At 44.0% G+C, this 16154-nt stretch overlaps 2 protein-coding genes across 4 annotated transcripts in view; one reads left to right on the top strand and one right to left on the bottom strand.

The window, feature by feature from the left end:
* The window catches only part of LOC139538948 (trafficking protein particle complex subunit 10-like), a 32327-nt gene extending 27836 nt beyond the window's left edge, over positions 1-4491 (bottom strand). Inside the window, exons 1-2 of one of the 2 annotated variants that reach the window (XM_071341538.1) lie at positions 4210-4491; positions 75-156 (exon numbers count right to left, since the gene is read on the bottom strand). In XM_071341538.1, the coding sequence (XP_071197639.1) occupies positions 75-156; positions 4210-4273 (146 nt within the window). In that variant the 5' untranslated portion in view covers positions 4274-4491. The remainder of the gene's footprint in view (positions 1-74; positions 157-4209) is intronic. The other variant, XM_071341537.1, reaches the window with a different exon arrangement.
* Positions 4492-11082: 6591 nt separating this feature from the next.
* LOC139538947 (FHF complex subunit HOOK-interacting protein 1B-like) overlaps positions 11083-16154 on the top strand; it is a 76084-nt gene continuing 71012 nt past the window's right edge. For both annotated transcript variants that reach the window (XR_011667833.1, XM_071341536.1), the window contains exon 1: positions 11083-11406. The gene's annotated coding sequence lies outside the window, so the exon portion shown is untranslated. The remainder of the gene's footprint in view (positions 11407-16154) is intronic.

The following is a 16154-nucleotide window of genomic DNA, read 5'->3' as shown; positions in this document are numbered from 1 at the left end:
AGCAGTACCAACAACAACAAAAAAACTGTTTCGATTAGACCAATTACTTCCAGGCACATCTTGTCAGCACTCACCTCCTCCACTCCATTGGTTCCCTGGGAAGCTGCTGGGCCAATGGGGTGTAGAGAGAAGTGAACAAGGCCTGGTCCCCAGCACCTTGTGGAGAGAGGGGGGAGATTAGGGAAGAGGAGGGAGGAAAGGAAGGAAGGAGGAAAGAGAGTGAGGGAAGGAAGAGAGAGAATGAGGAGAACTGATACCCAATAAGCACCTGTCAACACGGGATTATATGTTCATTTAAAATAGCCAGTTGAACTTCAGGACTGGATTGAATAGCCCTGCCCTATGATCCAGCTACAGACTCAATAAGCCCTGCTGGCTATCACCCCTCTGCCCTGGTGTTGTTTCCAGACACGTCCAACCTTTCCTTGTGTGGTTAAAGATTGATATGACAGGAGGTACCCCATCCCCCACCAGACTCCCAGAACCAACCTTTCCTTGTGTGGTTAAAGGTTGATATGACAGGAGGTACCCCATCCCCCACCAGACTCCCAGAACCAACCTTTCCTTGTGTGGTTAAAGGTTGATATGACAGGAGGTACCCCATCCCCCACCAGACTCCCAGAACCAACCTGTTCCTGTGTGGTTAAAGGTTGATATGACAGGGGGTACCCCATCCCCCACCAGACTCCCAGAACCAACCTGTTCCTGTGTGGTTAAAGGTTGATATGACAGGGGGTACCCCATCCCCCACCAGACTCCCAGAACCAACCTTTCCTTGTGTGGTTAAAGGTTGATATGACAGGGGGTACCCCATCCCCCACCAGACTCCCAGAACCAACCTTTCCTTGTGTGGTTAAAGGTTGATATGACAGGAGGTACCCCATCCCCCACCAGACTCCCAGAACCAACCTTTCCTTGTGTGGTTAAAGGTTGATATGACAGGAGGTACCCCATCCCCCACCAGACTCCCAGAACCAACCTTTCCTTGTGTGGTTAAAGGTTGATATGACAGGAGGTACCCCATCCCCCACCAGACTCCCAGAACCAACCTGTTCCTGTGTGGTTAAAGGTTGATATGACAGGAGGTACCCCATCCCCCACCAGACTCCCAGAACCAACCTGTTCCTGTGTGGTTAAAGGTTGATATGACAGGGGGTACCCCATCCCCCACCAGACTCCCAGAACCAACCTGTTCCTGTGTGGTTAAAGGTTGATATGACAGGGGGTACCCCATCCCCCACCAGACTCCCAGAACCAAATTCTGTGTCTCAGTAACAGCATTCTGTTGTTACTTAGACAACAGCAAAGCAAAGCCCACTGCTGGGCATTCAGGACTAAGAAACAGAACATGGCTTGACATAATGAAGCTGTGGGAATATTCTAACACACTTGTGGTACACATGCACTGGGAGAATGTAGTACGTCCCTTGTGAGGCTTCTATTGCTGCTGTTTTGTGTGTCTGTCACAGGCAAACAGCCATTGGACTTCAAATCTAATTGACCTTTCAATCATACAAATGCTGTAAGGCTGTGCTGCACCATAAAGCTGAGACTTTGCCCTTGTAAATAGGGCTGTTCAGAGACCAACGCTGTATAGCTCTGCTAGTACATCCTGTTGTCGCCTCTAATAGTAAAACTGCACACAGCCCTGGTATGGTCCCCCCAGAGAGAACAGCCCTGGTATGGTCCCCCGAGAGAGAACAGCCCTGGTATGGTCCCCCTAGAGAGAACAGCCCTGGTATGGTCCCCCAGAGAGAACAGCCCTGGTATGGTCCCCCCAGAGAGAACAGCCCTGGTATGGTCCCCCGAGAGAGAACAGCCCTGGTATGGTCCCCCAGAGAGAACAGCCCTGGTATGGTCCCCCGAGAGAGAACAGCCCTGGTATGATCCCCACAGAGAGAACAGCCCTGGTATGGTCCCCCAGAGAGAACAGCCCTGGTATGGTCCCCACAGAGAGAACAGCCCTGGTATGGTCCCCCAGAGAGAACAGCCCTGGTATGGTCCCACAGAGAGAACAGCCCTGGTATGGTCCCCCAGAGAGAACAGCCCTGGTATGGTCCCACAGAGAGAACAGCCCTGGTATGGTCCCCCAGAGAGAACAGCCCTGGTATGGTCCCACAGAGAGAACAGCCCTGGTATGGTCCCCCAGAGAGAACAGCCCTGGTATGGTCCCCACAGAGAGAACAGCCCTGGTATGGTCCCCACAGAGAGAACAGCCCTGGTATGGTCCCCACAGAGAGAAGAGAACTGAAGCTCATAAACAAACACTAAGGTTTTCTGGCTACAATGGAAATGATGACAGTTCGTATCAAGCATACCGGAGGTCATTCTACTTATATTTGAATCACTGACTTCCTCATCCATTCATCCCTCAAATTAAGAATAGGAAACCTATAGGCTGCCAGTAGTATAGCTGACTAAACTCAATGATTTATGATGGAGACATGCGGCGACTAGTGGCGGTGGACTAGAGCTCCGACGTCTTATAAAATTACGTTTTCTAATCAAGAACGACTGATTTTCAGCACCCAGAGAATAGCACGCAATTACACAAAACAATCAGTCGTTTTTTAATATTATTATTTTTTTCTACGCAATTTTATGTGACGTCGGAGCTCCACACTAGTCGCCGCACAATAAATTGCAGAGTTGAGTTTAAAATCGGGCTAATAGAAGTATGGTATATTAAGCCCATAGGCTACCAGCCCAGCCAGGTCACCTGTGATACAAATCAGTATTCGACGTACATCCATGTTAGATGGGCGTTGGGAGATTACGTGGCAACAGTGAGCGCTGTTACCTTAAAATAGGTTGCAGTTTTGCAAGGTCCTTACGGACGGGGATAGTGGATGGGAGTCTTTGTCCGGCGCCAAAAGTTGCATGTTTCGAATCCAGTGATAGAAAGTTGTTTTTTGAGATGTTTGTTTTAAGTCTATCCCAAAACCTTACGATTTCAGAGTTAATGCCTGAAACTTAACCTTAAACAGTTTGACATTTGATGTTTGGAACACCTTTGAGAAACATTTTTTAACCTAATTCTGACGTGACTGTGAGAGCTTGTTGACCGGTCAGGGTGGTCCAGTGACTGGCAGGCCGGAGCTGTCAAGACCACCAATAGGGTCAAACCTTAAAATAACTTTTTTGAGAAGCTCACTTGAAAGGCCAACAGAGGAGTTTCTCCCAACACACACACACACACACACACACACACACACACACACACACACACACACACACACACACACAAATATACCTCAGTATTAAAAAAGTTGCAAATGAGAACTTGTTCTCAACTAGCCTACCTGGTTAAATAAAGGTGAAAAAAAAAAAAAAAAAAGTAAATGTAATTGAAAAAATTAAAAGTATAAATCATTTCAAATTGCTTTGAATGCAAACCCGACGCCACGATTTTCTAGTTTGTTTTTTAAAAACGTATTTACGGATAACCAGGGGCACGCTTCAACACTTCCATATAATTTACAAACGAAGCATTTGTGTTTAGTGAGTCCGCCAGATTAGAGGCAGTAGAGATGACCAGGGATGTACGTGGACCATTTTTCTGTCCTGCTAAGCATTCAAAAATTTAACAAGTACTTTTGGGTGACAGGGAAAATGTATGGAGTAAAAAGTACATTATTTTCTTTAGGAATGTAGTGACGTAAAAGTACAAGTTGTGAAACATATAAATAGTAAAGTACAGATACAAAAAAAAACGACTTAAGTACTACTTTAAAGTATTTTTACACCACTGCTCACACTGTAGCCACTGTCTGTATATAGCCTAAAGATTTAGCCCCCGGCTAAGCTAGGTGTTATGTATCCAGTCTGAAGCAGGTGCAGTTTTGCATGATGACAGCAGGTTGATGAAACTGCATCACGAGCTGTGGCGTAAGGAGGACAGCAAATATTATCTGTCTACATTAGCTGATATAGTAGCGTAGTCTAATGCATATCTCATCATAAAATGATAAGGAAAGAAACGGTGATATGGTTCAAGTAACGTTTTCAATTTGTCAAGCGGCGACGGTCACTGTCCTGCAAGAAATGGTGCTGACGTTACAAAGCCAGCCCATTCTTTTAAGGCCACTGATATGCGGCCGCAACTAGCTGCCTTGCCTGAGCTCAGTGTCAAACTCACAAACCTCGCTACAAACAGCTGTCCGGCTGAATAAAACGACTGCAACATCATCCCACCAACAAAACACTCACATGTCACAATCGGCTTGTTCTCCATTGTGTATATAATGGGCTTCTCCTCTTGAGGCTCCATCATGGATTCTGATAGTCAGTGGTAGCCCCCCATGTCATGTAAAAATCCGTTTTTTTTTTAGTAAATGCTTATGCATGCAAACAGTCGTGGGGTGTAATCATTAGTCCAAACAGTTGCAAACAGTTGCGTTTAGCAACGAAAACGTTAGTTTGAATTGGACAAACTCAGATAGGTCCCTCCCCATTTAGTTCCGTTTTCTTCCGTTTAAAAAACGTTTTGCAACAGAATCTTAATGAATACGCCACTGATGTATGGCTGGGGCTGCGTCCACTGGCCGTGTCCCGTTACACTTCCTGGAACACACCTTCACTCTACTACGTAGGCTATGCGCAATTTAAAGGGAACGCGGAAATAGAATGCTGCAGCAGCTGATGGCTCCTCTGGATGGCTCACTAAGTGAAAATGTATAAATGCCTAACAGAATCCTTTATCATGCGGTGTTCCCAACTGGAAACATTCAATCAATAAAATGTACCTTTTAAATAGATTTGTTCAAATATATGGAGGTTTGATTACAATGACTATTCGGAATGACTATTTTAAATTACTGTAGTAGCATTGATGTAAAGTTATAATTGACTGGTAGGTGGCAGGTAGCCTAGCGGTTAAGCGTGAACACTGAAAGGTCACTGGTTCAAATCCCAGAGCTGGCAAAGTGGAAAAATCTGCCGCTCTGCCCTTGAGCAAGGCAAATTAACCCTCAATGACTACTGGTCCCTGGATGTTGATTATGGCAGCACCCCACAACTCTCTGATTCAGAGGGGTTGGGTTAAATGTGTTAGACACATTTCAGTTGAATGCTTTCAGTTGTGGAACTGACTAGGTATCCCCCCTTTGCTATGTCTGTCGATTCATGTATAATAGAATGTACTGTATTACCGGAGTGCAAAGTCTAGGACAAAAAGGCTTCTCAACAGTTTTTACCCCCAAGCCATAAGACTCCTGAACAGGTAATCAAATGGCTACCCGGACTACTAGCGAGTCCGAGTACCCAGACTCGCTACTGTTTTTCACTGTCTTTTCACTGTTGTTTTTATTTCTTACTTACCTATTGTTCACCTAATACCTTTTTTGCACTATTGGTTAGAGCCTGTAAGTAAGCATTTCACTGTAAGGTCTACAACTGTTGTATTCTGCGCACGTGACAAATAAACTTTGATTTATTACTATCTCTATTTATTACTAACGTGTATTACTATCTGCTCCCCTATCAAGGTAAAATGGCTATGTCGGCATGGTACGTTGGTTAGCACTATCCTGTCAAGGTTGGTGCAGAAAAAGAATAGCTTCTTGTGGTTTTACAATGCATTTTGGAAAGTATTCAGACACCTTGACTTTTTCCACATTTTGTTACGTTACAGCCTTATTCTAAAATTGATTAAATCATTTTCCCCCCCCCTCATCAATCTACACACGAATGCCCACAATGAAAGTGAAAACAGGTTTTTAGACATTTTTGCAAATGTATTAATAATAAAATCCAGAGACTCAAAATTGAGCTCAGGTACAGTACATCCTGTTTCCACTGATCGTCCTTGAGATGTTTCTACAACTTGATTTGAGTCCACCTGTGGTAGATTCAATTGATTGGACATGATTTGGAAAGGCAGACACCTGTCTATATAAGGTCCCACAGTTGACAGTGCATGACAGAGTCATGAGCCACGAGGTCAAAGGAATTGTCCGTAGAGCTCCGAGACAGGATTGTGTCGAGGCACAGATCTGGGGAAGGATACTAAAACATTTCTGCAGCATTGAAGGTCACCAAGAACACAGTGGCCTCCATCATTCTTAAATGGAAGAAGTTTGGATGAGGTAGGATTAGCCAGTCTGGTCCCACGATGGAGGCAAACACCAGCATGGTGATCAGCAGGTCTGCCATCATAAACAGGTAGTCATGTCGCCCACAGTGGTGAAGATATGCACAGAGAACCAGAAGAAGTAGAAGTACTGGTACCTCAACGAGGCGAATACAAGGTTGGGGTCGATCCAGCGTTCGGACCCGAAGCCGATGTACAGACAAGCCTTCCAGCACGAATGTGTGTAGAGCATAAGCTTGGAGAGATGAGACCAGGGGTGAGGGTCAACCCCTGGTGAGGGTCAACCCCTGGTTAGGGTCAACCCCTGGTGACCGTCAACCCCTGGTGAGGGTCAACCCCTGGTGAGGGTCAACCCCTGGTTAGGGTCAACCCCTGGTGAGGGTCAACCCCTGGTGAGCGCCTGGTGAGCGTCAACCCCTGGTGAGCGTCAACCCCTGGTGAGGGTCAACCCCTGGTGAGGGTCAACCCTGGTGAGGGTCAACCCCTGGTGAGGGTCAACCCCTGGTGAGGGTCAACCCCTGGTGAGCGTCAACCCCTGGTGAGGGTCAACCCCTGGTGAGGGTCAACCCCTGGTGAGGGTCAACTGCTTCCTGTGCACCTCCCACCAAACGTGGCCATGGACTGAATGGAGACCAGAACCTCCTACTCTGACAGTGGGTTTTGAGCAGAGGCGGCGCCTCCACTTGACAACACTTTGCTCCAATGCTTCGCTTCGCTTGAAATTTGAATATAGCTAAACCTTTTCTACCACTCCTGTAGCAGTGGTCGTACCGCTCAGCTTCCCACAATCCCCCTCACATTTCTCTGGAATGGAGGTGGAACTTCTCCTGCCGTATCCGCTGTAGCACCTGCCTCAACAGGAAGCGTGCTCCAGGAAACCAGCAGGGGGAAGTACAACACAGATACAGTCTTACAGTAGTTCCTATCCAGAGAAATATAATTATAACGTTTCATTACTAAGCCTTGGAGTCATCATAAAAGAAAAGCCGACTCTCTCTCCCTCCTCTTGCAGAATTCAGTCATTGGCTCTCCACAAAAAATAAATTAATATTTTCACGTGTTTTTAAATGCATTAACGAGCACAAAGGATTATTTCCAACCCACCACACACACGCACGCACGCACGCACGCACGCACGCACGCACGCACGCACGCACACACACACACACACACACACACACACACACACACACACACACACACACACACACACACACACACACACACACACACACACACACACACACACACACACACAGGGTTCCATATGTTAAAAAAATCTAAATTTGATGATGGTACCAGCCATATACAGTGTTAAACAAAAATATACAGTGCCTTCAGAAAGTATTCACACCCCTTGACTTGTTCCACATTTTCTTGTGGTGTTAAAGCCTGTGTCACTGATCTACACACAATACCCCACAATTTGAAAGTGGAATTTTGTTTTTAGAACTTTTTACAAATTATTTAAAAAAATGTTAAGCTGAAGTGTTTTGAGTCAATATGTATTCAACCCTTTTGTTATGTCAAGCCTAAATAACATCAGGAGTAAAAAGTTGATTAACAAGTCACATAATAAGTTGCATGGACTCACTCTGTATGCAATAAAAGTGTTTAACATGATTTGTGAATGATTATCTAATCTCTGTATCCCAAACATACAATTATCTGTGACATAATTGGTCAGAGAAGTAGCCGAGTGCCACGTAGGATTCATCTATTGCCGGGAATCATGGCTCATAAATGTTCAGAGAAGTAGTTGGTGAACCAGGCGAGGCAGTCATTTGAGAAACCAAGGGCTATTGAGTCTGCCGATGAGGATGTGGTGATTGACAGAGTCGAAAGCCTTGGCCAGGTCGATGAATACTGCTGCACAGTATTGTTTCTTATCGATGGCGGTTATGATATCGTTTAGGACCTTGAGCGTGGCTGACGTGCACCCATGACCAGCTCGGAAACCAGATTGTATAGCGGAGAAGGTGCGGTGGGATTGGTCTGTGATCTGTTTGGTGACTTGGCTTTCGAAGACCTTAGAAAGGCAGGGTAGGATAGATATAGGTCTGTAGCAGTTTGGATCAAGAGTGTCCTTCCCTTTGAAGAGGGGGATGACCGCAGCTGCTTTCCAATCTTTGGGAATCTCAGACGATACGAAAGAGAGGTTGAACAGGCTAGTAATAGGGGTTGCAACAATTTCGGCAGATCCTTTTAGAAAGAAAGGGTCCAGATTGTCTAGCCCGGCTGATTTGTAGGGGTCCAGATTTTGCAGCTCTTTCAGAACATCAGCTGACTGGATTTGGGAGAAGGAGAAATGGGGAAGGCTTGGGCGAGTTGCTGTGGGGGGTGCAGTACTGTTGACCGGGGTAGGGGTAGCCAGGTGGAAAGCATGGCTAGCCGTAGAAAAATGCTTATTGAAATTCTCAATTATAGTAGATTTATCGGTGGTGACGGAGTTTCCTATCCTCAGTGTAGTGGGCAGCTGGGAGGAGGTGTTCTTATTCTCCATGGACTTTAACCGTGTCCCAGAACAATTTTGAGTTTGTGTTGCAGGAAGCAAATTTCTGCTTGAAAAAGCTAGCCTTGGCTTTTCTAACTGCCTGTGTATATTGGTACGGCTAAAGGCTATCAGAACTGGTCGTCTATTACGTTCAGAACAGAGTGTAAAAGGAGCAGGTTTCTGGGTGCGATAGAATAGATTCAAGGCATAATGTACAGACAAAGGTATGGTAGGATGTGAATACAGTGGAGGTAAAACCTAGGCATTGAGTAATGATGAGAGATATGTGGAAGGGGGAACTAAATGGTTGGTTAAGGCATATTGAGCAGGGCTAGAGGCTCTACAGTGAAATAAGACAAAAATCACTAACCAGGACAGTAATGGACAAGGATTACTATGAAGACAACACCATTCTGTATACCTCTGGCCCTTCTTTGGACATTGTGTTAACCAACCTCCTGATAGAACCTCCAACCTCCAGACGAGCTTCAATGCCATACAACTCTCCTTCTGTGGCCTCCAACTGCTCTTAAATGCAAGTAAAACTAAATGCATGCTCTTCAACCGATCGCTGCCCGCACCTGCCCGCCCGTCCAGCATCACTACTCTGGACGGTTCTGACTTAGAATATGTGGACAACTACAAATACCTAGGTGTCTGGTTAGACTATAAACTCTCTTTCCAGACTCACATTAAACATCTCCAATCCAAAATTAAATCTAGAATCGGCTTCCTATTTTGCAACAAAGCATTCTTTACTCACGCCGCCAAACATACCCTCGTAAAACTGACAATCCTACCAATCCTCGACTTTGGCGATGTCATTTAAAAAATAGCCTCCAACACTCTACTCAACAAATTGGATGCAGTCTATCACAGTGCCATCCGTTTTGTCACCAAAGCCCCATATACTACCCACCACTGCAACCTGTACGCTCTCGTTGGCTGGCCCTCGCTTCATACTCGGCGCCAAACCCAGTAGCTCCAGGTCATCTACAAGTCTCTGCTAGGTAAAGCCCCGCCTTATCTCAGCTCACTCACTGGTCACCCCCAAAGCCAATTCTTCCTTTGGCCACCTCTCCTTCCAGTTCTCTGCTGCAAATGACTGGAACGAACTGCAAAAATCACTAAAGCTGGAGACTCTTATCTCCCTCACGAGCTTTAAGCACCAGCTGTCAGAGCTGCTCACAGATCACTGCACCTGTACATAGCCCATCTGTAAATAGCCCATCCAACTACCTCATCCCCATACTGTATTTATTTATTTATCTTGCTCCTTTGCACCCCAGTATCTCTACTTGCACATTCACATGTGCATATGTATGTGTATGTGTAACGGATGTGAAATTGCTAGCTAGTTAGCGGTGGTGCGCGCTAGCAGCCTTTCAGTCGGTTACGTCACTTGCTCTGAAACCTAGAAGTAGTGGTTCCCCTTGCTCTGCAAGGGCAGCGGCTTTTGTGGAGCGATGGGTAATGACGCTTCGTGGGGGACTGTTGTTGATGTGTGCAGATGGTCCCTGGTTCGCGTCGGGGCGAGGGGACGGACTAAAGTTAAACTGTTACATATGTATGCATATATATATATATATATATGTGTGTATGTATGTGTACATGTATATACATACATATATGTATTCTCTGCACATCTACCATTCCAGTGTTCAATTGCTCTATTGTAATTACTTTAACACCATGGCCTAATTATTGCCTTACCTCCCTTATCCTACCTCATTTGCACACACTGTATATAGACTTTTTCTACTGTACTATTGACTGTATATTTGTTTATTCCATGTGTAACTCTGTGTTGTTGTATGTGTCGAACTGCTTTGCTTTATCTTGGCCAGGTCGCAGTTGCAAATGAGAATTTGTTCTCAACTAGCTGACCTGATTAAATAAAGGTAAACATCTTAAAACACACCTGTTGATCATGCTGGTCTGTCTCCATGGAGGGGAGCAGGTGACTCTCCAACCAGACAGCAGACTCCAGGGACCAACTAGTGCTATCCTGCAGCAAATACAAAGTTCATTTGATGGGGCATAAACTATAAACCAATCAAGTTGTAGCCAATGATTGTGTTAATTGAGCTAAATTATAATATTGTAATGAAACGGCAGGGATCTAGCCTGATGTCCAGAGAGCTATCGCCTGTGCCGTAAATGCAAGCTCAAGCGACAGAGTAGATATCCGCGCTTATAAACCCAGGGTCGTTAAAGTATACTCTACAGTCCTCCTCTATGTAACCCTCACTCACCCACACAATCTGACACATTTATACGGATCTATGCAGCTCCAACATGACTATTATGCGTTAGGAAAATGTATTTTGTCCCGCACACAACATGCCTGACAGGTTATAAATGTGCACGAGTGCCTTTCAGATAGGCCGTTCCCCTTTCAAGGGCGGCGGGGAAAGCGTACCGGGAGTAGCGGCAAATCTGTGGTAGCGGTTTTTTAAAAACGTCATAGCGTCCCTTGCGTGTGGGTGTGTGACCACTGATGTATGTATGTGTGACAGAGGAAGATGGCAGCGAAAAGAGAGAATGATTGTGGAATCAGAAAATGGTTTGTTATTGTCTAAAAGAGTAATCTATGCGACAAAGTATAATTTTTTTTTAGGCGATCTTGTTTGCGTTCGTGGGTAGTTTTTTTGTAATATTGGCTCCATTTTTACAGTACACCCTGATTGACTGACAGTGGATTTGCCCGTATAGCCACCGTTAGCATTTTGGCTAGCTAGCAAGCTAAGTTGTTTCTTGGAAATCACTGCTCCACAGCAGCTTGCCATTTTCGGAGGGTGAAAGTGCTGCAAACCTACCCGTGAGTATTTGACTGTTCAACTGAAATACTTTGACTTTGCCATTTTCCTTGCTAACGTTATTTAGCTATTTGCATTCAGCTAAGTCTGCAAGTATCAGATTTGTTTCTAACGTTAAATCGCTGAAGGAGACATCGCTATATTAGCTAGGTAGCTAGCTTGTTTTTTTGAAATGCACTGCGCTGACACACAGCAGCACTTAGCTGGCTTGCTACAGTACGTGGGAATGCAGTAGCTACGTGATATGTTATGCAAACGAGCAGTAGACATGCACATCAACTGTTTATATTAACGTTAGGCGTTTATTTACTTGGCTAGCTAGCCAGCATATTTTCCAAATGGTTGTAATTGTTAACGTTAGTAATGCTGAAACTAGCTAGCTTGTTGTTGAATACTCAGAAATTATAAACGATTAACGTTACTCAACAATGCCATGGTATAATTCAGCCTGATCTCATAGACTAGACGTAACATAGTAAACTTAAATCTGGGATTCTGAAATGTAGTATTATGTTATGTTTGGTATGGTTACATAAGACAGAAGTTGACTTAAGTCAAAAACTAAAGGAGGGTGGATTGGTGGTTGAACGTCTAGCAACCCAAAAGTTGTGTGTTCGAATCTCATCCGACAACTTCAGCATTTTAACACGTTTTAAAATAAGTAACCTTTTTGTACATTTTGCAAAACACCATACAAATTGTAATTCGTAACATATCATATGAAATGGATGATGGATGTTCACAAATGAATACATGCCATACAAAAAGTAACATCATACTAAATGGAGTGTCCTGTCTTTACGTAAGGAATAATTACGCAATAAGGCACAAGGGGTGTGGTATATGGCATATTTAACACGGCTAAGGGCTGTTCTTAAGCGCGACGCAACACTGAGTGCCTGGACACAGCCCTTAGCCGTGGTATATTGGTCATATACCATAAACCCGAGGTGCCTAATTGATATTATACACTGGTTACCAATGTCATTAGAGCAGTAAAAGTTACTTTTTTGTCATGCCCGTGTTATACCATGGTCTCGAACCATCCACTCTTTGGTGCGGCAGGTAGCCTAGTGGTTAGAGCGTTGGGCCAGTAAACGTAAGGTTGCTGGATCGAATCCCCGAGCTGACAAGGTAAAAATCTGTTCTGCCCCTGAACAAGGCCGCTGTTCCCCGGTAGGCTGTCATTGTAAATAATAACTTGTTCTTAAGTGAGTTGCCTAGTTGAATAAAGGTTAAATTAAAACAATTATAATGTGGGATAATTAAGTTGCTATAAGTTCTATGGAAAATAATGGAAGGTGTGCGGAGTAGCGATAACCTTTCACAGACTTACATCAGTTTCCAGAGATAGATTTACATAGAGTCCCAAGTTCATTATGTCCCAGTTATAATTTAACATATTTGCCTCTAGAAATGTGTTAAACATTCACTGAAGTCGCTAGCAAGTTTACTAGATTGCTACAGAATCTGGCTCTGACTATAATTCCTCAGCAACGTCAAGTTGGTCTTGAGAACATGGCTGAGCTTTCCAGGTCAGGAGGTTTTTGAGATGGACTTGACATGCTTGCCACTCAATAATGTATCATGCGGGCACATGTCCCGTGGCCAGGCCAGCGGCAAGGGAGAGAGAGGGAGACCTTTTCCTTACACGGTGTGCACACCTTTTGACCAGAATCTTGTGGGCCCTGTTCAAAAGTAGTTCAGTTTAGGGTTCCATTTCAGATGCAGATACAGTGTTCAGTAAACATGACTGTGGTCAGTTAGCTTCTCTTGGAAAAATATTTCCCCTACCTCTACGTTCTATCCTCTACCTTCTATCCTCTACCTTCTATCCTCTACCTTCTATCCTCTACCTTCTATCCTCTACCTTCTATCCTCTACCTTCTATCCTCTACCTTCTATCCTCTACCTTCTGTCCTCTACCTTCTGTCCTCTACCTTCTGTCCTCTACCTTCTATCCTCTACCTTCTGTCCTCTACGTTCTGTCCTCTACGTTCTGTCCTCTACGTTCTGTCCTCTACGTTCTGTCCTCTACGTTCTATCCTCTACGTTCTATCCTCTACATTCTATCCTCTATCTGGCCATTGGTGAGGGATAGGCGCTCAAACTTACCTTTTTCAGTTGTGATGAGCGCTTAAAAAAAAAAATAACTTATCAACTATTATGTTCACTTTACTTTGATAAAATATTTCAGTTGTGTTTATTACATTTTGTTTTATTTTACTTTTATTTATTTCCAAGTCATATCATCCCTATAGAGCTGCTGCCTATGCTTTCTGACTAAATTACTTTTTAGTAGTTCTTCAAAGTAAATAAGACATACTTTTATGACTGCTGAATACCAATTATCAATCACTTAGAGCAAGTACAGTTGAAGTCTGAAGTTTACATACACTTAAGTTGGAGTCATTAAAACTCGTTTTTCAACCACTCCACAAATTTCTTGTTAACAGGCCTTGAAATACATCCACAGGTACACCTCCAATTGACTCAAGTAATGTCAATTAGCCTATCAGAAGCTTCTAATGCCATGACATAATATTCTGGAATTTTCCAAGCTGTTTAAAGCCACAGTCAACTTAGTGTATGTAAACTTCTGACCCACTGGAATTGTGATACAGTGAAATAATCTGTCTGTAAACAAATGTTGGAAATATTACTTGTGTTATGCACAAAGTAGATGTCCTAACCGACTTGCCAAAACTATAGTTTGTTAACAAGAAATTTGTGGAGTAGTTAAAACACTTAGGCTGGAGTCATTAAAACTAGTTTATGTAAACTTTCGACTTCAACTGTACAGTATATGAGAATGCTGTTCCTTGACTGAGCGTTTCCACACCATAGTGACCACAGAGCTCATCACTAAGATATGGGCTCTGGGACTAAACACCTCCCTCTGCAACTGGATCCTGGACTTCCTGACGGGCTACCCCCAGGTGGTAAGGGTTGGCAACAACACATACGGGCGGTAGGCAATCCTCAACATGGGGGCCTCTCAGGGGTGTGTGCTCAGTCCCCTCCTGTACTCCCTGTTCACCCACGACTGCGTGGCCAAGCACGACTCCAGCACCATCATTAAGTTTGCTGACGACACAATGGTGGTAGGCCTGATCACCGACAATGATGAGACAGCCTATAGGGAGAAGGTCGGAGACCTGGCAGTGTGGTGCCAAGACAACAACCTGAAAAGAGACTGAAAAGATTTGGCATGGTCCCCCAGATCCTCAATGTTCTACAGTTGCACCACTGAGAGCATCCCGACCGGTGTCTGGTGGAAAGCAGACTGAACCTGGTTTTCCTCTCGGATTTTACCTCTGGTTTGTTCCAATCCGTTTTTTTTATCCTGAAAAACTCCCCAGTCCTTAACGATGACAATCATACCCATAACATGATGCAGCCACCACTATGAAGAGTGGTACTCATTAATGTGTTGTATTGCATTTGCCCCATACTCATTAGGGGCGTGCCGAGGACAAAACAAGTATTGTAACGGATATGTAGAATTGTCTGAATACGATTATGAGATGAGTATTATTTGTTGTTGTTGTTGTAATTTATCCGTGGTTGGAAAAAGCATGTTTTCAGCTGCCAGCACGCACTTCTCTCACTCAATCCGTGTGAAGCGCTGTGTTCTCTAAACAACTATTGGATAGTTTCTTCTGTAAAGAAACGGGCGGGGTACCGATTGAGCCTGCTGTAACGATTGGATTAGAACAAGCCGCTCTCATTTCCCCAGACACGCGCCCTGCTCTGTTTCACCACACTCAGTCATTCTTATCAGGGCATAAGTTTTCTCTTCTCCAAACATAGTGTATGAATCTGTAGCTAGTCATTGTTGTTCAAACTAGAAATTTCCTGTCGGCTGAGGCCATATGGTTGTTTTAGTCTGTCTAATTGGCGTTGTTTAGTAGGCCTACTTTGTCTGTCCGTATAATTATTCCATTGACGTCTGTTGTGAGCTTTGCTATTATTATTTATTCTTGCCCAGTCATGTTTACTGAGCAACAGATCATTATGGGGGAAAAAAAGACACATAGATCGTTTCTTTTGATTTTACAAATGTGGCATAAGTGTCCGCAGAGAAAAGCTTTGCTCCTCTCCAAAGTGAAACAATATGGAGCAAATTAGCCTAGCTTCTAAATCTGTGTCTAGAATACATGCAGACAGTAGTAGCCAGCCATGCAAGGGGCCTATGTATTTGTTGCCGATTCCGTTGATAATTGAATAAGACTAAGTAAAGTAGTCATGTGCATTTTCATCTCTCGGGTTCAATTTAACAATGTGTCTGAGTGAATGAACACAATGATGCGGCTCTGAGATGCGGCCTGAGTAATGGTACAATCATGCTCACTCCAGGGTTGAGGCTTTACCGGCATTTAAAAGCACACTTCTGAGTTTTCCGATCACCAGTAAATCCAATTACGATTATCAAGTTTGATAAAAACGGATACGATTACGATGAGATCGACACGTCCGGTATCCATAACATGATGCAGCCACCACTCTGTTTGTAAATATGGAGAGTGATACTCAGTAATGTATTGTAAATGTGGAGAGAGATACTCAGTAATGTATTGTAAATGTGGAGAGAGATACTCAGTAATGTATTGTAAATGTGGAGAGAGATACTCAGTAATGTATTGTAAATGTGGAGAGAGATACTCAGTAATGTATTGTAAATATGGAGAGAGATACTCAGTAATGTATTGTAAATATGGAGAGAGACACTCAGTAATGTATTGTAAAT

The sequence above is a fragment of the Salvelinus alpinus genome, chromosome 14 (assembly GCF_045679555.1).
Source record: "Salvelinus alpinus chromosome 14, SLU_Salpinus.1, whole genome shotgun sequence".
Classification (NCBI taxonomy): Eukaryota; Metazoa; Chordata; class Actinopteri; order Salmoniformes; family Salmonidae; genus Salvelinus; species Salvelinus alpinus.
This window is presented reverse-complemented; position numbering and strand designations above follow the sequence as displayed.